This window comes from Fukomys damarensis, unplaced genomic scaffold (genome assembly GCF_012274545.1).
Source record: "Fukomys damarensis isolate Sample0158 unplaced genomic scaffold, DMR_v1.0_HiC HiC_scaffold_18, whole genome shotgun sequence".
NCBI lineage: Eukaryota > Metazoa > Chordata > Mammalia > Rodentia > Bathyergidae > Fukomys > Fukomys damarensis.
This window is the reverse complement of record NW_022900930.1, coordinates 47,498,428-47,520,873: the sequence shown is the minus strand read 5'-3', so window position 1 is coordinate 47,520,873 and position 22,446 is coordinate 47,498,428. Positions and strand designations below refer to the sequence as shown.

The following is a 22,446-nucleotide window of genomic DNA, read 5'->3' as shown; positions in this document are numbered from 1 at the left end:
CTCGTGTCCAAACACCACCTTTCAGAGGATACTGATCAATTAGAGCATGTGGGTGGAGGAGGTCAGCCATGATACACAGAGCCTAGGTCTCATTTAGAGAAAATAAAAGAAAGAACTGCAAAGTTTAAACTAGGCAACATATCATGCAGCAAGAACATAAATTTCTTTGACTGAAAGGGTGTCTTGTGGGAAGACTCATGTTCACTCGCTCTCTGCCTCCCTAAAGGGTAGATCGGTGAATGGAAAGGCAGGGAGGGAGGATCATTTCAGGCCCGCACTGAGCAGGAAGCAAAATGTTCCAACAGTCAGAAGTAACCAAAAGCGGCATGAGCAGAGGCCGGGTGACCAATCCAGCAGTGTGACCTTTTTGACTAAGGTCTGGGGTGGGGCCAGGTCTGGGGCTCCAAAGAGCTCTGGGCACCTCTGAGCCTTTCCTGAGGTGGCTCATCTGTGCAGGCAGGGTGGCCACTGCAATGCTGTCCTTCCAGAAGCATCACTGGGTACTGTAGTCACAGATCTTTAAGTGGCCCCAAATCCCCAAGAAGCTTCGCCCCCGCAACATGAAGTTCTAGAAGAGAACTTATTCTGTGCTTGGACATGCTGTGTAACCAAGTTACTGAGTTCCAAGATTTCCAAGGCGGATTCCCTCTGTGCCTCATCTTCTTCTTCTTCCTCCTCCTCCTCCTTCTCCTCCTCCTCTCCCAAGCTACTGGTTTCCATTTGCTAGTGTGCAGAGCAGAGTCGGGGGACACACAGCCCCACACAGCCTAGCCCCGGGATGTACAGTCCCTGAACTCCAGCAGGCACTGGGCTGCTAGAGTCTAGCACTTAGCTCCCTCCTCCTAGGGTTGTGAAACAGCTGTTTGTAACCAAGAAAAGGGACCCTCTCCAAGAGGAAAGGGCGGGGAGTCTATGGGAGGGCTTGTTTTCTGAGGATTAAAGTCAGGGAACTAGAGGAAGCAGTGGGAGGACCCATAGAAGGGAGGGCATAGATCTAAAACCATTTCCCACCTGCTCAAAGGGGTCTGTGCTGCAGCAGGAGGAATGGGACCTTGGACTCAGGAGACTGTAAAATAAACACTGTGTGTGGCCTTGAGCCTAGCTGGGCCAGCTGCCTGGATGCTGTTCCTTCAGAACATTCTGGAGTAGATTTGCAGCACAACCCCAGTTCTGGGGCAGGCCCTCTGAGTTGCCATCACTCGCTGCAGTTTCCTGGGCAACCTTCACAGGTCTAACTAAATAGGGATAATAATGCTGCTGGCTTAGTCCATTTGGGATGCAGTAGTGAAACGCCTTAGACTGGATAAGTAACTTCTAAACGACAGAAATTTATATCTTAGTTCTGGAGGTGGGAAGACCAAGATAAATGCCAAAAGATGCGGGGTTTGGTGTGGGGTCTGTTTCTCTTCGAGGATGTTTCCTCGGTGTCCTCACAAGCAGCCAGGAAGGGTGAGCAGCTCCCTGGAGCCTCTGACCAGGGCAAAAGCTCATTCCTGAGAACACTGCCCCTGTATCACTTTGGCAATTTGTTCCCGCTAATGGACTGGGGCAGGAAGACATCCAGACCACCGCAGGTGACTACTTGCCTAAGTCAAGGGGATCACAGCACCCCCTATTTTAAGTTAAACCCTAGAAACCTGCTCATACTCAACCACTTTGCAAAGTACAAAATATAAAATTCCCGAGGGACCTGCCAAGCAGAGGATGCTCAGATCAGAACAATAACGAGCAGCCCTATGTGAGTCTTTGAAAGACTTTGTTTGGTGTCTTCATAACCACGCCAGATAAGTCAGACACAGAAGGCTATAAAGATCTCAAGGTTCTCTTGTATGAGAAACCCAACATATAAGCAATTTCAAGAGCAGAATAAAAAAGGAATGGTAGGAGCCAGGGAGGTAGGCTGTGTGGATGGGAAGGGAATTTGAGGGCAGACAGGACGAGGGCAGGGGGTGAGTGAAACTGACCACGATGCGACGAATGTAGTTATTACCTGTGGCAAAGAGACCCTTACGAAGCGTTTTTTGCCAGTTTCTGCAGATGGGACCCCCAGCCAGAGGGTTCTACTGCACAGACAGGTTTGGGATTCACACTTAGCACAGTGCCTGGTCCTCCCTCCCCAGAGGCGCTCACAGCTCCCCTCCCTCTGCTCACCCGCAGTGTCCAGACCGCGCAGCTCCCCCGAGGACCTGAAGGCGCTAACTCGCCACGTGAACCGGCTGAACGAGAGCTTCCGGGACATGCAACTGCGCCTGCTGCAGGCCCCGCTGCAGGCCGACCTGACAGAGCAGGCTTGGAAAGTGCAGGACGCGCTGCAGAACCAGTCGGACTCGCTGCTGGTTCTGGCCGGCGCGGTGCAGAGGCTGGAGGGTGCGCTGTGGGGGCTGCAGGAGCAGGCGGCGCAGACAGAGCAGGCGGTGGCCCTGCTGCGTGATCGCCTGGGCCAGCAGAGCGACTCGGTGCAGCTGGAGCTGTACCAGCTGCAGGTGGAGAGCAACCGCAGCCAGCTGCTGCTGGGGCGCCACGCGGGCCTGCTGGACGGGCTGGCGCACAGGGTGGGCGTCCTGGGTGAGGAGCTGGCCGACGTGGGCGGTGCGCTGCGCGGCCTCAACCACAGCCTGTCCTACGACGTGGCGCTGCACCGCACGCGGCTGCAGGACCTGCAGGTGCTGGTGAGCAACGCCAGCGAGGACACGCGCCGCCTGCGGCTGGTGCACCTGGGCATGGAGCTGCAGCTGAAGCAGGAGCTGGCCATGCTCAACGCAGTCACCGAGGACCTGCGCCTCAAAGACTGGGAGCACGCCATCGCCCTGCGCAACATCTCCCTGGCCAAAGGTACCGCTTCCCCCAGCTCCCAGGGCCCTCTCTCACCTTCCTCCCCCACCACCCTCCCCAAGGGCCCAGAAGTGCCCCTGGCATCCCTAGGAACACCTGTCTGTCTGAGCCCATACACTGACTGTTAAGTCTTGTCCCACAGGACTCTGACGTTTTCTGCCTGTGTGACCCATACTTGCTTCCAGGGCCTATCCAGATCTCTCTCCTGGGTAAACCTCCCTAGGGCAGAGAATGCAGTCAAGAGAAGGGTAACTGGGCATGGTGGTGTGTGTCTGTAATCCCAGCACCTGGGAGGCTGAGGCAGGAGAATTGCCCCAAGAGGCAGACCAGCCTGGGCTATGTAAGAACCCTGTGGTGGGTGCGGGGACAAGTGTGGCAAAGTGGGTGGGAGCCAGAGCTTGGGTGTTGGGTTGGGGCTGCCAAGAGCTTGCCTCCCTGGGAGAGAGGAGGTGTGGGGGGTGTATGGGTGGCTGGGAAACAGCTCCTCAGGGCCCATGCTCTCATGGTGGAGAATCCTGAATTTGGACCTGGCCTTCTGGGCTGTCAGGAGGATGTATTCATCCCAGGTTGAAGAATATATTTCATCTCACAGTGTGTTCATTTCGTTTTATCTCTGAAATATAACGGGGAAACTGTGCAGGCTTTGGCGCGCTCCAGCTTCCGGTCCAGAACTGGTGGTGCATAGATTCCCTATGTTAAACTCCAGCCAAGCAGCCCCTCCACAGTTCTTTCAGGGGCTCCTCTCACACGGTGCGCTGACCCCACATCACCCCCTGCTCAGACCCCACCACTACTCCCCATGGCCTCTGGGATCCATTAAAACCTCCACCAACAGTGTCACCCCGAGCTTATGGCAGGTACTGCGCCAAGCGTGTCTCCTACGCCATCTTCCTGAGGAAGCGCCCCTCCCGGAAGTGCCCTGTCCCCACTGCACTGCTCTGCTCTGGGCATGCGATCCAGGAAGCTTAAACAGCTTGCCCAGGTCACAGGGCAGGGACGGATTGGGACTCTGGCCTCTCTGATCATGGCCCTTCTGTGCTTTCTGTCACATTCCCTTCTGTCCTGCTCCCTTCTGCCTCCTCCCATCTGGGGAGCATGAACTGAGCTGTCTGCAGGCATCGAAACCTGAACCCAAACCTGCTTCCTCCACGAGCTGCCTCATCTCTGCCCCACACTACGCCCCTTCCCTGAGCTTCTAACCTGGAGCCTTCCATTTGAATTGTCCTTCCTGCTTTCTGGTGCTCTCTCCTGTGCAGGGTTTTGTTTGAAACTGGGGCTGCACCACAAAGTTGTGACTTTGGCTTAAAGCAGGTGTCACTACTGAGACAGCGGCAGGATTGCAGCAAAAAAACAACTGGGACTCAGGGAGAATTACCAAGGCCGTATGGCTGGTGATGGTGCAACCCAGGACTTTTTTGCTCTCAGTATATTTAATAAGGTCTAATTTGCACATAGTAAAATTCAGCCCTGTAAGTGCTGAATTCAATGAACAGACAAGGACTTTTAACCCAATACCCTGTGCTCGTTTGCTGTCCTGCAGTGCACAGGTCCGTCTCTGCATCCTGAGTGCTAATGTGCAGATACAGCTGGAGCAGGGGACACTCGGTCAGTGTTACTGTTAAACCTGATGCCACCTGTTGTTGGGGCCGGTCACTCTGGGCTGTCACGTCTCAGAAGTCAAAGGAAGATGGGATACAGTTTCTCCATGCGAATCCATGCCCCGAGTCTTGGCCTTGCCTATCTTTCCCTCCACTTCCCCTGCCCATAGAAGTCAATTCCAAGCTTGCTAATGAGAAGGTCACCCTGATTTATAAGCTACACTGAGCCGGGCATTCCACAGACCTTCATTCTCCAAACAGATTCTCAGGCCCGCTAGTCCTCGCATCCCACAAAGGGCGTTATTGTCCCCACTTTGTAGATGAGGAACCCTAGTCTCATGAAGTAGGCAAGAGGTAAAGCACAGGCCTAAACTCGGAAACCCGGGTTGTCGTCACTGGCACCCTGCTTCCTAGCTGTGAGCAGGGATGGCACCTTCTTGCTGCGTCCCCCATGGTGGAAGGGACACAGACTCTGCGGCCTCCTGTGTAAGGGCTCTGATCCCACTCAAGAGGGCTCCTCCCTCCTCACCTAATCTCCCTCAGGCCCCACCTCCTAAGCCACACCTTGGTATTAGGTTGTGAAACATGAATTTGGGGTGAGAACACTGCATTCAGACTGTAGCTCTGGGGCTCCTGGCTCCTTGCAGCTGAACACCTCTGTGCCCTTCCAGCTCTCAGTGTTGTCCTTTATCTGGCATCTTCTCCCTTTCCATTTTCCTCTCAGGATCGAAGGTAATCGCCATTCAGTGTCAGCAGACCTCTGCCCTGGCTTTTGGACAGGTGTGTTTTACCTGAAAAGCTTCCTGCTCGTCCATACCCTGCCTGGAGTGGTCTTGCTCCCTCACTTTGCCAAGTTTCTCTCTTAAAATCTTTAAACACACACACACACACACACACATGCATGCATACACACACAAACGCATGCACACCTACATGCACACATACATTCACACAAACACACCATACTCTTACCCTTGACCCGTTCCTGGTTCAGAATCAACAAATACTCAGCAATGTGTATTTTTCACATAAGAGCATATTTACATTATTCTTGAGCTTAGCCCAAATAGTTTTCATTCTCTCGCTTTGTTATGCAGTTTTCTGTGAATTTTGTCTCGGTTTGTCTTTTTTTGGACATTCACAGCGGGACTTTGTGTTCCCTGCTTTGGATTTTCAGCCTCAATCACATCTGTTGAAATCTGTGTGTGGATTTCACAGGAGCCCAGAATCTAGATTATCAGAGAAGGGAGGCCCCACTGGAGGGAGAAAGTTAGCTAGAGAGAGAGAGAGAGAGAGAGAGAGGAGGCCTGCCACGGGGAAAGCACCCACAGGCAAATCCCAATGGCCCTTTGTTACAATGTGAGACTCTAAAATCACAGAATTGGGGTTCTTGACAGTATCTTGCCCCAGCCTCTTGTTCTGCCATTGAGGATGACTCTGGGCAGGACTGCACTGGCGACCATGTGTGCTGGGCTGGTGGACTGGCCCTGAAATGAGCAAGTTTTCACACATCCAAGTGTATCTGGGGGCTGCTTTTTTTAAAGAAAAGAAAACACCATCTATGGTAGTATAGCGGGAAGTTAATGGAGCAGGTGGTCCAGTACAAGTGGGGTTTTGAAGCCTGGGTGCTAAGGTTGGGCCTCTGGGTCTAGTCAGCAGGGATCCATTCTGTGGAAGGTGATGAGCATCTCTGTGAGTGGAGTGATGAGTAGAACAGAGCTTCTCTTCCGCAGAGGGCTGGGACATGTCGCCTGGGTGAGGTCCTCAGTGGGTTGTGTGGCCCTCTGTCCCCTCATCTTCCACATCCGACCTTGCTGCAAAGTGGGCAGAGGGTGCACTGTGGAAATGAGCACCCTGCCTCCACCCACTTTTCCTAGAGGCTCAGAGGCCCGAGGCCAAGGCTGTCCCTCACCTTTTAGGACTGGGTGTCCCAGGCTGCAAAATGGGCTAACGGTGTGCTGCCCCGCCTGCTTCCCAGGGGTGAGGGGAGATACCCAGAAGGATGGTGTGAGTGAGCTCTCAGACTGTACCGGGAGAGGCGCTGTGGTCCAGTGCTCTGTGACTTCAGGGAGCTGGCGATAGAGCAGCCAGTGGAAGGGTTCCACGCTCAGTTGGGTGAGGTTAGCATGCCTGGGGTTAGTGTGGGTAGCCTGGGGTTGTGGTATGATGTGGGTCAGCAGAGTGCTGGCCTTGGGCCCAAGTCATCAGATGTCCTGATCACTTGTTCTGAGCGGGTCACTCCCCTGTTTCCAGAACACACAGCTCCCCCTTGTCCTAGGACTTGGAAAGGAAGCAGGAGTTGATTGATCACCATGACAAATCTGGTGATTCTCCTGGATATTCAGTCACTGGTCCTCATCTGGCCAGAAGATGCGTCCATGTGGCATCTCACAGGACAGGACCACACTGGAGACGGTGTGAGCTGTGCTGGCAGACTGGCCCTGAGATGGGACCCTAGCACCCTGCTCCTCCTTAGCCAGCCACCTCATCTCCCTGTCTTTCCCTGGCGGATGGCAGAGATAAGACATGTGATGGTGTACAAAGGGGAGAAGTATAAAAACTCATGCAGGTACCACCAGGGGCAACTAATCACTTAGCTGCCCCAAAGTCACCCTGCCAGTCCCTGCAGTGGCCAGGCCTGTAAAGCCATGGGATCACAGAGAGGGGACTCGTCCTGCACATAGCCCTGGCCTCCTTGGGCACTACAGTCTGAGGTGAGTGATGGCATCCAGTGAGCATGCAGAGGCTGCCTGACCAGGCTCAAGGTGCTGCAGCCAGAGGGTTTGCACAACTGTGTCTGAGAGCCAGGGGCTCTGATCATGGAGCCCTAAGAGATCAGAGAGCTAGGTGTTGTGGGAGAGGCAGCCGAGGGGGCCAAAAGAGAGCGAAATCAAAGCAGACTGGGGATTGCTGGCCTGAGTTCCTGAGAACACAGCAGCCCTCCAAACATAGTAGGAAGTTGGATCCTGAAGGTGCATGGCCAAGGGTAGCAACAGTGATCTGTAGAGGTGTCTGTCCTAGGGTGCCAGGCAGCCTGGCCCCACAAGCTGTCGCCATCCTGCGGGCTCTCGTGATTCAGCCGGACCAGTCTGGCCTGAAGCTATGACTGAGGCTTGGGATGACCACCCACCTTCACTGTTGGTTCCCACATCTGCCTGTTGATCTCCACTAAGGACCCTCCAGCACTAGCCATTTATTTGTGTTTAAAAAGTATACCCATGTGGGGGATGCTTTTAGCCCTGCCTCTCTCAGGATGAGCCATTCCAAGTCAACAGGGTGATTTGGGGTGCACCTTAGAACAATCCCATGGAATCTGATCATAGTTCTGATGAAGCATATGGGAAGTAGGGTGCAGGTGGTCAGGGACAGCCTCACTCCCAAGGTCAAGAATTTCTTCTATACCCATCAAGTCATTGAATCTGTTTACTTCCTGCTACAGCCACACACAAAAAAGGATTCTTACCCACCTTAAATAGGACCAGGACCTGAGCCCAGGGGTTGTGTGTCCACATTCATCTCTCACCTTTCAAATTCTTTCCATCCCTGGTAGCCACATCAGGGTGGTTCCACTGGGCAGCACTTTCCTCTTACCAGGGTCACTCTCAGGAAGATCCATGCTTTGGGGTCTGTGTTAGCCAGTCTTCCATCACTGTGACAAAATATCTCAGATAACTGGCTTGTAAAGAGGTTTGTTTTGGCTTATGGTTTTGGAGGGTTCAGTGCATGGTTAGTTGCATAGTTGCTGTGGGCCTGTGGTGAACAGACCATCATGACAGGAGGAAGCCATTCACCTCATAGCAATTGGGAAACAGAGGAAGAGACTGTGGTTCCAATATCTCCTTCAGGGACATGCCCCCAATGACCTTTCTCCAGAAAGGCTCACCACTTCACAATAATGCCATGGGCTGGGAACCAAGGCTTTGGGGACACATCAGATGCAGACTATAATAGAGTCACACCTGTATCGGTGTGAAGTGTATGACCCCTCGCATCCATGAACAGCTCAATTCCTAGAGTCCAGGCTTCTCTGTGGGAAGACTAGAGGGTGGAGCAGAGGGAGAGGGACTAGTTAGTAGGGCCAGGGGCCAGCAGCAAAGATCCAGGAAGCCTCTCTGGATTCCCTTTGCTGCTGCCTGACCCAGACAGGAAATCGCTGGAGGGGAATATGGAGTTCATTTGCACCTTAGCTCTGCCTTTCATGGTTGGCTGTATAATCTTCAGCCTGTTCTCAACAGAGTCTGCTTCTTAATCCTGTGTTCTAGAAAGTGGAATCAGTGTGGCAGCCTTACTTTGCTTTTCTTCAAGAAAAGAGGATGGTGGCCACAAATCCAGCCTTCCTTAAATATTTTATGTAAGTTGCAAATTTTTTTTGCTAAAAAACATGATTAATTTTCTCCTGTGCATGTGCCATTGAGTTATTAAACATCTGACAACTTCGGTTAGGGTCTGAGTACAGTGCCAACTTTTGGAATGTGTCAGTACATCCCGATCTTGGCGGCCAGCTTGTTTTGTATGTATTAACATCCTCTGATCTCATATACTCATTCATTCATCAACTATTTATTGTGCAAGACCTTACCACGATGCTGTGAGTATACATGTTTTGGTTTCCTAGCGATGCTGTAGCAAGGCCCCACAAACTGGGTGGCTTACAATAATAGAAGTTTGTTCTCTTCCAGTTCTGGAGGCTGCAAGCCTGAAATCAAGGTGTCTATGGCCATTGCGCCTGGGAAAGCGCTGTGAAACCTGGCCTCCTCCTGGCTTCTGGGGGCTGCTGGCAATGCTTGATTCCTTGGCTTACGGTCGCATCGCTCCAATCTCTGCCTCTGTGGTCACATGCTGTTCTCGCATCTCTGTTTTCTTTTCTTATGAGCATGCCAGTCAGTGGACTAGGGCCCACCTCACTCCAGCATGACCTCAGCCTGGCTAATCATATCTGCAAAGACCCTATTTCCTGACAAGAGTGAGGCGGTTCCCAGTGGATGTGAAGGACGTGGGAGCTGTTTACCCTGCACAGTTTCTCTCACAGAGCAGCAGGAGAGAAGCTTTGGGACGAGGTTCTAAAGGATGTAGTCCTACCTCAGGAAGCTGGCTGGCCCCTGTGGGGGTGGAGAAAAACTTCTACTTGCCCACAGGATGGGGCATGTCACCAAGCCCCAGGCCCCTGAGGCTTCATGACAGGTCATGCCCACTTCAGCAGGAATGAGGGGTCACAGCTTGTGTCACCAGGATGACCAGCTTTGAGGGTTGATAGCGATAGGAGTTTCACAGAGGGGATCGTGGGCTTGTCAGCCAGTGGTAGAAAGTTCTGGAAAGGGTGTGCCAGATAGACCTAGTCCAGTCACATGCCCTGAAAGGCAGCCCCACTCAGGAGCAGGTAGAAACTGCCCTGTCCCCCATGCCTAGTAGAGGTCTGAGTGTGTGCCCACCTCCTCCTTGTGGCCTTCAGTGATGGGAACCAAGGGCTGGCTCTTCTGTCCCTGATGTCCCCTTGATGGCCATTTCCCTGACACAGGCCTCCATCGCCTCCCACCTGGACAGTCTGCAGCCCCACCTCCCTCCCACTCTGATCTGCTTTCCACAGTGAAGCCTCATGTGTAGATTGGATGGGACTCTTCTCTGGGCCCCTCCTGTGGCTTCTGGGGCACTTAGTCCGGGTCAAGTGAGTGCTTAGGCTGGGACTCCAAGACCAACACTATCCCACCCCACCTCCCCTACCAGCTATTTGTCCCATGTGGGCTTCCATAGCTCTGTCTTCTGGGATTTCTCCCCTTGCCAGGACTTTCCCTTTCACCCTGGCTTAGTCATCACTCACTGCTGCCACTACCGTAACAAAGCACCACAGGCATTTGTTTCTGGTTTGGAGGCTGGAAGTCAGGGTTCAGGAAAGGGCTTCCTTCCTGGTTTGCAGGCACTACCGTGTGTGTGTGTGTGTGTGTGTGTGTGTGTGTGTGTGCGCACAAGCTCTCTGATGTCTCTGGCGAAGCCACTAATCCCATCTCAAGGACTCCACCCTCATGACCTCATCTAACCCTAATCCCCTGCCTGTGGCCCCATCTCCTAAACTGCTCCACTGTGGAAGACTTCAGCTTATGGATCCGGGGGACACAGGTGCTGCATTCATCACACACACATACATGTGCACATATGCATAGCCAACTCCGGTTTCTCCGTGAGACAGCACTTGCAAAGCCTTCCCTTATGTCCCCAAGACATTGCTAGGCAGCAATGACATCTTGTGGGTTTCCAAAGCATCATCAAGGGGACCCTTCCTCTGGTCAGAGACACAGAGTGTTTGCTTCCTCACCCCGCTCCGAAGGCAGCTCTCTAACCTTGGTGCGGGTTTCACTTTCCAGGGCCACCGGGACCCAAAGGCGACCGGGGAGATGAAGGCAAGGAAGGCAAGACTGGCATCCCTGGAATACCCGGACTCCGAGGTAACGTTGCGAGTCACAGCCCTGTCCGTCCTGCCACACGGTGACAGCCTGCAGACCCAGTGGGGGCGCTTCGGGACCTTCTAGAAAGACTGTGCTGTCCTTAGGCTCAGTTATCTGAAGTTCCTGCTCTGTTCCTGCAGGGTCTGCCCATTCCTGGGCCTGTACCACCTGCAGCATTTTTCTGAGACTTCGGAGTGGTGGACAGAGGGGAAATGTAGCGGGAATGGGGTCTGGGAGCTTATTTTAGGAGCCACACCACCTACATCTCCAAGGAGGAGAGGAGGCAGAGCCCGAGGACCAGGATGGAGAGCCCCAGCCCGGCCGGGACTCCAGCTGCCTCTCTCAGAGGGGCTCTGATAACTCGGTTAAGGGGTGCTTCGTACCCTCTTATTCCACCCAAGGAATCGTAGGGTGGGAGCTTTAGGCACATCCTGCATTAGCACCAGACTTCTGTGGCCCCAGGACCACCGCACTCTGGGAGCAGTCACCTCCCAATAGGAAGGGAAAAGAGGAAAATCCGTCACCCTCTCTGTGGCCCTCCCACAGCCTGGAGGCCCCGCTTCCCTTCTGGCGGTGGGACTGGGCGTGGAGGAATAATCATGAGGCGTTTCTCAGGTCCCCTGAAAAGAAGCCGGAGACGGCCAGGCCAGCCAGCTTTCCAAGTGGGGGAGGACAATTAGTAGATACAGGGCACACTGCCTCGCAGAGATAAGTGTGGGCGGAGGCCAGGGCCCCCGGGAAGCCTGGGCTCTCGCTTGGCGAAAGCATCTGTTGGTCTTGCCTCCCCATGGTGCAATCAGCGCTGGCCGCGGCCATCGGCCTTGTGGCCAGGAGCCCGGGCCCGATCAGGCAGCAGGCCATGCGTCACTTACTGACCTTATGGCTTCCTCACCCTTCTGCACCTCCAGTGCCCTTTGCACGTTCTTTCTTTGCATAGAAAGGAGCACTACATCATTTCCCCCTACTCGCTATGGCCATCCCCACCCTGCCTCCCTAAGGACCAGTAGGCCTCTTTGATCCAGCAGGAGGTGAGGCAGATAGACCATGATGTCTATGCTCAGGAAGCTCGGATCCTCCAGCACTCTTGGCTGTGTGCCCTTGGGCAGGTTACTTAACTGCTCTGGGCCTTGGTTGCCTCACAGGTAGTACAGGTAAAATAATAGCTCCCAGTTTGGTGCAGTGATTCAGTGAGGTTCTTTAGGCCTGACACGCAGAAAGAGCTCCAAACATGTTTGCCGAATCTAAACCTCCAGCAGTACAGAGTGGGGTTGGTACCACCATCGTTGTTCACAAGAGCCGGGCCTTTCAGCAGGGAGGGATCCAAGCCTAATGGATGAAAGAGGGAAGCTCTAGGTTAACTAAGAAGACTCGGGAAGCGTAGCGATGCAGGATGCGCAGTTGTGGTGGTCACTGCACCAGCGACCTCTCCGGACCCCGGAGGCCTGAATCTGAAGCTCCACAAGCGTCTCTTCTTCCCCCAGGTCTGCCAGGTGATCGGGGCACCCCGGGACTGCCTGGCCCCAAGGGTGACGACGGCAAGCTGGGGGCCACTGGCCCGATGGGCTTGCGTGGGTTCAAAGGTAATGACCAATCTCACTGCACCCGTGGGCAGCGTGTAGGAGCTGGGTGGGTGCACCTGAGGGCCCATCGTGTCTCTGCCTGGGAGCGACAGGGCCGGTGTCTTCACCCCACTAAGCCTCAGTTTTCCAACCCAATCTAGCAGCCCTCGAGCTGCCAGGCTCCCTGGGGCTGTTGTGAGGAGAGAGTGTTCAGGTGTGAAAAGGTCTTCAGACTCTTTCTGGAGACACAAGGAGGTGTCACTGTGGGCTTCGATCCAGAGCGGTTACCCCAGGAAGGCAGCAAGGGGGTCCCCAGGACAAATGCAGAGCTCCCTCCTCCCATTTACTGCCAGATTCCTCCTCTTCTCTTCAATACTGCACGTCCCCCAGTATTTGCAACTTTAATGCGCTTCTCGGTCTTATGTGACTGACAGTGTTTTTTCTGATTTTTTTTCTTCCTGTGGATAGTGCCATGTTCATTTTTAGGGGAATCTGCTCAGTCAGTTCCTGTTCTTCCATTTTCTTTCGAGACCACTGGACCTCCTTTCATCACTGCACAAGACAAGGATACCCAGTGCTCTATCTCCAAGCATCCTATTCTTCTCTTATTACAATGACAACTCAGAAAACACTTTTGCTAATCATTCTCACTTTGTGTCTTTGTACAGAGTAAAGCAGAAGTCCTTTCCTCCTCAGTCCTTTCAACTCATACTTTTTTTTTTGTACCAGAGATAAAACTTGGGTCCTTGTGCTTGCGAGTCAGGTGGCAGAACCACTGAGCTAAATCCCTGGCCCTGGTTCATACTCTTTAGAATAACAACTGCAAACTCTTTGGAGAACATCCTGCTAGACCTTTCTCTGAATAGATTTATATACATATATGAGGATTTTTTTTCAAACCTAGGCTCATGCTAGGCATTCTCTTCTAGAAATTTCTGACTTGCATTTTTCACCCATTGTATGCTGCAGGCTTTTGCTTGGCAGATGGTTTTCTGGAGATCCTTAGAATAGAATTCCCAAGTGGTGCCAGGATTTTCTACTTTGTAGAGTGAGAAGCCAGCTGGGAAACAAGCTCTGTTCTTCTAACCATATCCTGGGAAGGAAATTCCATAATTCCTTGGAAACTCTCACTCATGCTTTACAGTCTGCCCCACCAGAAAATCTGCCTGGCATATAACCCCTGCCTCTTCCTATATGATTGAAGCCCACCCCGTTTCTTCCCTTGTGCTCACTGGAACAAACTTGGGTGTGGACTTGTGAAACATGGGCTGTTGAATAGCAGTATCTTTGCTTCGTCATCTTCCTGCTGAGTTCCATGTGCTCTTTGAGGTTAGATGGCAGATGCTGCTCTTCCGTGCTGTAGGAGATGAGAATTTTTTCAGCTGGGCCCCTCCTCTTTCCTGGGGTGACCAGAGCAGTGGCACAGTTGGTGGAGCTCTTCTCTTGCCGGCTGTGCTCCCTGGTTGCTGCTGGCTCCTGCCTGAGGGTTTCTCCAGCCTGGGGTTAATGGTCTGCAGATATGGCTTAATTAACAATTAGAATTTATTTCTACTTCTAATGCCACTGTTCCTCCTGTGTTTTAGGTGACCGAGGTCCAAAAGGAGAGAAGGGAGAGCGAGGAGACAGAGCGGGAGACGCCAGTAAGGAGGTTCTGCGGGGTCACCAGGTGCTATGTGGACACGGGTGGACCAGTTGTCCATGCAGCCCTGAGAGGCTGCCAGTGCAGGGGCCACAGCCATGCATTCGGCTCCAGTGTGAAACGGCGATCTTCCCTTTCTTAGGGTTCTGCTGATTCTTCAGGAAATATTGACAGATCCCAGGGACACAGGCAACTGTTGTGAAATGGCATCAGCCTGTGGTGTGTGGCAGGATCTGGAGGTCTCCTCCTGACTGCCTCACCGGCTGGTGATGTATAATCTCCATGCCTCCCATTTCTCATCCATAAAATGGGGCCAAGAAGAGTTCTTATCTCCTCAGGTCACAGTGAGAATTAAATGAGCTGATCCATGTAAAGTACTTAATACAGTGTCTGGACATGGGCTTAGGACTCAGTGAGTGTTATTACCATTCCAGGTCCTACACCAATTCAGACACACTTCCTCAGGTCACCAGAGCTGTGTGCTCAAATGCTGTTACTCACTTTGCTAAAATGCCTGCCTTCCCCGGAAGTTACACGAGACCAGGTGGAATCTCTCCCATTTTCTCCCTCCCGAAAGGACGGGCAGCTGGGTGCCTGGCAGCCCACCCAGTGTGGCCTGAATGCACTCTGCCAAGGTCCATGCTGAAAGGGGTGCGAGAGGCACTGGATTATCTAGTGGTGGCAGCTTCTCCAGGGCATGTTCTCCCCAGAGGGCTATATGTGGCATCTTGCAGAGGTTGCTGGGGAAGAGTGAATAGCCTTTTATACCCAATTTTGAGCCTGAAGCAAAACACCTGGCATGTCTCACTGCTGGCTTGTAGCACATGAGGGTCTGAGCAGATCACTACTTCCTTGGTGTCTGTGTTCCAGCCTTGACTCCCGGAGGCTTAGGCCTGGGAGGGCACCTGTGGAACCGCAGCAAAGTCACAAGCTGGACCCCAACTGGGCTCCCTAAAGGGCGGGGCCCTGGACGTGTCTTTGGGTGGGGTGACTGCTCCCGATAGGCCGCTGCCAAGGTAGCGGAGAAGGATCGTGGCATTTAGCTCTGAGAAATAAACAACTCCAAATGGGCTGGGCAGTAAGGGAGGGACTGTGTAGAAAGGCGACCTTTAGAGAGGCTGCCCACATACCAGAGGGTCTTGTCAGGAACTCCCTGCACTGCTGCCTTAGGCTGACCGAAGAGCCAGAAGGGGAGCCAGCCCAGAGACCATGCACTACGGATGCTCTGCCGTGACTTACCTGGCTTCTCTGGCAGATGTGATTGGGCTCTGAGGTGGGAGCACAGTGTAGGCAGGTGGGAGCCAGAGACCAGGGGTGTGGGGCTCCCTGGGGGAGGAGACCTAGACAAGGGCACCCTGTTATTTGGCTCTTGGGCCTGCTGGCTGCACTGCCAGAGGCTGACATCAGCTCTGGATGCCCCTCTCAGGGGCCTTGAGGGGACTCCACCCTTTGGGGAGCCCAGAGCTCAGAGAGCCCGGGGCTCACACAAAGCTCTGAGCTTTCCCTTCCAGGACCTTAAAAATGGAACTGGAAGGTGAGGGGCTAAGCAATGACAGCTCATTGACTGGAAGCTGTTCCCAGTGGGAGGAAGTTGGGACCCCTAGAATCATGGATCAGCAAACCCGAAGGCCATCCTCACCTTCCCTGCCATCCAGACTCAAAGGGAGGACAGACTTCTCTGTGTTATTATGTGGGGCAGAGGTGGAACTGAACCCTGGGTTCCCTGATTCATCCCCTGGGTGTTGGACAGTGGGTTCTTGAAAAGTGGGGCTGGGCTCCTTAAAACCACCCTGTGGTTCCTGCATGGCTGCCAGCTCTGGATGCAGATGAAGGCTCTGTGGGATCCATGGCCTCGAGGTTCAAGGCTGAAGTCTGGATCTGTCCCATGTCAGGTTCCTTCCCACAGCCGCTGCTACCCAGCCTGCCTGGACAACGCCAACCTCAGCGGCGTTCAGATTCCCACTGAGTTCCCAAGGCCATCCTGTCCCAGAGGTGTTAAGTATATCCCTGAGACCCGGGCTCGGAGGAGAGGCCCAGGGCTCATCTTTCAAGGAAGTGTGGAAATGCTGACGAACGTGGTGCCCTCTTCTGGGCTTTCTTAGTCATCCTGGGGCCTGGGCAGCCCCACCATGGGATCCTTCATGTGGAAAGAGAATGTTCTCAGCACCAGGAGGGAGCTGTCTTCCTCCAAAAGCCGGTTCTGTGTGTGAGGCACCACTAACTAGGGTCCGCTGTGGTCACCAGCTTTTGCTTGATGCCTCCAGTGCCTGCCTGTAGACCCAAACCCTGAAATTCCAGCAGATGGGCCTGTTTCTACATTGAAGGTGTCGGTAACAGAAGCAAGACAGCCCCCTGTCCCATGGGAGGAGGGCAGGAGGTTTTCCTCTGGGGAGGATGTGACAAAGAAATCCTCTAGGGATCTGTGTGTTTTAAGTCAATATTGAAAAAAATTTCAGAACAAAAATCTTGCCACTGTTTACCCATGTTTTGATCTGGAGCCATAGTATTTGGGGGTTTGGATGGGTTACAGATATAGTTCCTCTCCCTTGCCCAACCTCATCCCACCCCACCAAGCTCACTGAGCAGAGACCAAGAACAGAGAGGCGGAGGAATCCCGAGGTCACCTTCCCCCTTTTAGATCGTGGCCAAGCTGGGCCTGCATTCCACATCCTTGAGGTCTGCTTGGTGAGAAGAAAAGCTCCTTCCACCCCCAGCCAGGGCAATATCAGTCATTTCATTAGATGTTTGGCTTTTGGAAGTTTGGCCAGGAAAAAAAAAAAATTAAAAAGCTCCACATACACATCTAAAGAGGGAAGGACATTTATTTTACCATGATATATGGTCCATTTGCAGGAAAAATAAATAGCATCTTGCAGCGAGAGCGTAAGTAAAGTATCTAGTTTTGTTTAAATCCCATGGCATGAATTTAAAGCAGGAAAACACATTTGGATTGTTTAAAAAAATTCTCAATTTGGTTTCACATGGAAAAAATATGCAGATGATAGAAGGGTGAATTCAAAGCCAGTGTTGTTGACAGTTATCCTTGGAAGCTCAGAAAGCTTGAAAATGTTGAATACTTTGTATATATTTAGGGGAGTTCAGGGATGGGGCCCTGGTGTGCACTCTAACATATAGCATAAGTTTAAAATAAATAATCAAGGAGGGAGCTCTAGAGCATTATCCCTAGAGCTGTTGAGATGTTTCTAGCTCTGTTTTAGAGTGAAGGAGGCACTGAGAATTCTTGGGGTTTGCAAACTCATGTTCTCCCAACCCTGCCCGGGGAATTTGTTGGGATAATTGTCACACCAAAAATGAGCCTTATCTCAGGCCTGGAGGCACAGGGACCCTGCACCCTTCATGTACAAGTAGTATTTCTTTATTTAACCACAATTTCTCATAGACCTTGGACACCCCAGCAATGGCATGCTCTAGGAGTAAGCCGCACCTGTAAGGAATTGAGTGTTCCCATAATACCGCACTACGAACTCCCGCTTGTGCTGAGATGCTGAGAAGCTTGGCTCCTGCAGCCATCGCGTCCCTTAGCTCTCACGGCAAGTCATCTTTTACATGGTTACGTCCAAGGTAGGAACACGAGGAGGCTGCGAGTAGAGAGGGTGAGGAATCTGCCGGCGGTTGCCAGGGATCCTAAGAGACAGAACCAGGACAAACCAGATCACGTGGCCTGGGCCCACACTCTCCCCTCTTTCACCACTGTCTCTGATTCTCTTTCGTTCAGCCGGAGTCTTCATGTCCTGCTTTGTCTATGCCGAGAGTTTAGGAGGAAGGTGCTAATTTCTTCCTTAGCGATTCCTGCTGCTTTTAAAGTACTCTTCTCTGTGTCAGTTTGCTGTTCCTCAGTGGCCTTGGCTGCCCTCATCCTCTTCTGTGGCCCTGAGCTGGGCTGAAGGAGATTTCCCAGAGAAGCCTTCCCAGCCCGTATGCTCTTCACACACTTCCTGGGTGTGTAACAGGCTGAGCCCGTGGATGCCAAGGCACCTGCATGCGTCAGGTAGTGTTCACTCCTGTGTGCATTTGCTCAATTGATGTCTGTCTTCACTCTTACGGTCTCTAGTAATGGCTCGGCAGATGCAAACACAAAAGTATGCGAGATGTGATTTAAAAATACATTGAATGTATAAATTTTACAAGATTTTTATTATACTAAGAGACAGACAGTTGTCATGAATCCCCCTTGAAATCCTCCCCTCACTTTCAACACCCTTATCCTACTGTGCTTGCCACTTTCTGAAGCAGGTCTGCAAGTCCTCTTTTGCGAGTGTCTTTAGCTGTGCTGCCATGGCTGCTTCAAGGTCCTGAATGGATTCAAAACGTTTACCTTCTGGGGTCATTTTGACTTTGGGGAAGAGCCAGAAGTTGCACGGTGCCAGATCCAGTAGATGAGGTGGACGGGACACAGAATACTGTTTTCACCAGCCTGCCTTTCCTTTGGGTGGCGCTCGGCAGCAGCACTCACCGTATTTTTTATCATACTTAATAAAGACTCTCACGAAAGAGGATTTCCAGAGCTGCTTCAGAAAGTGGCAAGAACGATGGGATGAGTGTGTTCAAAGCAAGAAGGAGTATTTGAGGAGGATTAATGGCAACTATGTCTTTTAGGGTGGTAACTTTTTAAAGTTTAACATTCGCTGTACTTTTCAGTCACCCCTTGAATATGGAAATGGAAAAGGGCTTTTCAACGATTCCCCCCCACAAAGTTTATATCTACTGACTGAAAAAAAACCACACAGACACAGAATTCACTCTGGAAGATTGTCCTGAGGCAAAAACCACAGCATAATGGGGAGACAGCAGAGAGACAGAAAACAGGAGTTCAGGACAGTGGCCAATGAGATAATGTTGGGAACAAATTGAAACTGAGCAGAGCAAACTCTAGGGAGAGCAGGGATCCAAGTGCACAGGGGCTGTCAGAGCTGCTAGGAGAGGCAGAGGCCACAGAGCCTGAGGGGCACGCAAAGGAAGCGGAAACTGGCCTCCCTCTTCTGAAGAAAATGTAGCTGGGTGGATGGAAGGGAAGCATTTAGGGTAGAGAGCGTTGGTTCATTCATTTCTTGGGCAGCAGGTAGGAAGAGACGGTCACGGGAGTGTGGACAGGCTATAGGGACAAAGTCAGAGCCATGTCCTAAGGGCAGAGTTGGTCCAGCAGGTGGATGTGGACAGTGAAGGCATCCTGGGTGAGGAGAACAAGTCTGGGCAAAGAGTGACCTCTGATAACTCCACAGAGCTGGCACAGCAGATTTGGGGTGTTTGAAACTAACACCAAGACCCAGGGGTAGAGAGGAAGCCTCACACTGGTCAGGTGTTAGGCTCTGGACACCAGAAGCGACCAGCTGTCTATTCACAGGGAGGAGCACCAGGCAGAGCTCAGACTCAGCTCTGTCCACCTTGGGGTGGCGCAGACAGGGCTGCCCCTCCTTCCCATCCACTCGCTAGTCTGGGCCCCCAGGACTGCTGATTGGCCAGCTGTAGATTAGGGGCTCCCATATCCCCTTCATTGGGTTCAGTTGTTTGCTAGAACAGCTCACAGAACTCAGGCACAGCCAGGGGCAGTGTGCACCGGGCATGGTATGGGAAGGGGTGCAGGCACACCCCACCCTAGCACCTCCCTGTGCTCTGAGCCTAGAAGGTCATCCAGCCCTTTCCTTTGAGCTGCTGTGGAGACTTCATTACATAAGCACAACAACATAAACTGTTGGCCTTTGGTGATTGGACACTTACTGGACATTGAGGGCTGGCTGGACGTTCCAACCTTCTCATCCCATGGGTGGTTCCATTGGCAAACAGCCCCCTACCTGAGGAAGCTTTCCAAAAGTCACCTCGTTAACAGGGACTCAGGGGTGGCTAGAAGCAAAGATGTTCAGGTGCTATTTCAGGAGCCAGGGACAAAAACACACATAACAAAAGATGCTCCTGTCTCTTCTACCATGTAGGTAGACACAAGAGCCTTAGGAGCTCTGACCCGGAGCCAGGGGTGAGGGCCCGATACCTGCTCCTTGTTCCATCACAACAGCACAGTAGCAAAGCTGAGGTCCAAGTCCCCTTCTGACCTGCTGGCTGTGCGGCCTGAGGCCAGCCCCTTAGCCTCTCTGGCTGCAGTTCTCTCTTTTCCCTGTGTTCTGTGCAGAGACGGTGTCTGGCCTTCAGATGGTCTGCTTTGCCAAGATCTTATCTTAGGCTTCCAAAAGCAAACCCAGGGACTTTTCCGGAAGGCTTCCGGCCCCTTCCAGGGAGCATTCAGCTTGCTGTGTGCAGAAGAGTTCAGGCCTGCTTGATCTGTAATGGGCGGCTCCACATAGATGCAAGTGGGCCTGGCAGCATTAAAGGCCTGGCTCCCTTAAGAAGCCAGGAAGAGGCCAAGTAGGTGGTGCACACCTGTAATCCCAGCTGCTCTGGAGGCTGAGGCAGGAGGATTGCAAACTCAAGGCCAGGCAGGGAAACTTATGGAGACTCTAACTCAAAATCAAAAGGGCTGGGGATATAGCTCGGTGGTAGGTTGCTTGCTTGCCGAGCGTGCCTAAGGCCCTACCTAGGTTTGACCCCAGTACCATCAAAAAAAGCCAAATGGACAGATGGAGAGAAGGGGCTTCCTGATAGGCAGGAACAGCTGAGCTAGCCATTTTACATTCTTTTTGGTTTCCTGAGACAAGGTCTCCCTATATACCCCAGGCTGGCCTTGAACTCACGAGCTAGCACAGGCTGACTTCAAACTCATGGCTATCCACTATGCCAGGCTTTTACACTCATATCATATAAACAGCATTGTTGGGATCCCTGGGCAGAGGACAAGAGGCAGGAGTGGGGCGTGTGCCCAGGCAGAGGGCAAACGGTAAGACCAGGAGAAACGACGCCCCCTTGTGGATGGAGCTGTGCTATGGGTCCCGGCAAGGGTGGCTAATATTTGTGCTCTAAATGGGTGCTAAGTGGAGGCTGGAATGGGGGGTGGGCAAAGCCTGAGAAGAGCTGCTAGCTGGAAAAAAAAGAAACAAGCCAGTGTTTGGAGTTTGTGTGAGGGCTGGAGGCCAGGTGTGTAAGCAGGACCCGGGCAGGTTGACGGCTGCTACCCACTGCTTTAGCAGGTTACCGCACAGAACTAGCCTTACTGCTTCTCTCCCCGTTCTTTCTGTGGCAAACAGTTTCTAGGATTTGCCCTGCCAGAGAGCACTTTTGAGAATACAAACCTCAGAATGAAGGATGCACAGAACTTTCTAGAAAAACGACACCTTGAAACGCCCAGGGAACTGAAGATTGGGTCTTTGATGTGGGTTTTGAGTGAAGAAAGATTTAAGGCCAGCTGAATTTGAGACCTACATTGAAATGAGGAGCATTCAGTGGAGATGTTTGGAAAACATTTCAAACCAACTTGGGAACTGTTCTTAATCCCTGTGACCTCCCGCCCTCCCCTGAGACGGTGGGAAGCAACGTGTGCCGGGCCAGGATGGCTTCCACCGTGTAACCTCCCAGCTCCGCATCCCCTCTTGTCCTTGGACGTGGACAACAGCCTTGGAGGAACTTGGGACCAGTACTAGGCTGACTTGCCTCCCTCGGGGCTGGACTTCAGCCTGTCTTCTTCTGGGAGCTGTTTGTAGAATTTGGATGGAAAAGAGAAACATGAGAGACAGCGAAGCCGAAGCCCACCAGGGGAGGTCTTGTGTGGTAACAGGGACTCCGCCGGCTTCCTCGCTGACTCAGGGCCTGGAGGGTCACTTGTCACAATGATCCTCCCTTGAGACTGCATCTGCTGCACAGCACTGGGACCCAGCCGCCACCGTCCCTGAGCTCATGTGTGCTGCGGAGATGTGCCAATGCGTGTCCCAGCCCCTCCAGCAGAGGCGGAAGCCACTGAGAGCTCATTGCCAAGAAGCTCTAGAGGTAGAAAGTGCTAAGCTGCTTCTCCGGGCGGTGCTGTCTCTGAGGATCTACAGAGTGGGATGGAGAAACGTCTGAGCCAGGGTCTCAACCCTGGAACTCAAGGGAGCAGAACCGAGGTGGAAACCCAGTCTGGAGGACAGTGAGGAGAAAGCCCTCCTGGGAAAGGCCAGTAGGCACGGGCAGAGGTCCAGGGAGCTTTAAAAGTGTCAGCGCCTCCTCACAGTGTGTCGCTAGGGGGTCCCAGGCTTGCTCATGCCAGCTTTCAGCACCAGTGATTTTCTCTGGGCTCCACTGCTCTTTCTAGTCCTAAATGCTGGTTGATGCCAACCTCTCACTGCCCTTTGAGAGGCCCAGGAGCAAAAGGAAGAAAGGCTCACTATCTGCCCGTACCACCCAGGAAATCTCCACAAATCCAGCTCATAGCAGAGTATATAGGCATCCTCCCATTGGAATAGGCTGAGCTGTCAGTTCTGGGCTGGGCAGGAAGAGCTCTT

The 22,446-nt window shown here is 52.7% G+C and overlaps 1 protein-coding gene across 4 annotated transcripts in view; it reads left to right on the top strand.

The window, feature by feature from the left end:
- Scara5 (scavenger receptor class A member 5) overlaps window positions 1–22,446 on the top strand; it is a 90,607-nt gene that overhangs the window by 54,172 nt on the left and 13,989 nt on the right. For 2 of the 4 annotated variants that reach the window (XR_780100.3, XM_010623250.1), the window contains exons 4-7: window positions 2,158–2,832; window positions 10,787–10,867; window positions 12,349–12,447; window positions 14,010–14,066. Coding sequence is in view for 3 of the 4 variants with exons in the window: in XM_010623250.1 (XP_010621552.1) it covers window positions 2,158–2,832; window positions 10,787–10,867; window positions 12,349–12,447; window positions 14,010–14,066 (912 nt within the window). In the remaining variant the exon portion in view is untranslated. Of the gene's footprint in view, window positions 1–2,157; window positions 2,833–10,786; window positions 10,868–12,348; window positions 12,448–14,009; window positions 14,093–14,207; window positions 17,072–22,446 lie in introns of those variants that run through there. The other 2 variants (XM_010623272.3, XM_010623262.2) reach the window with 2 other exon arrangements.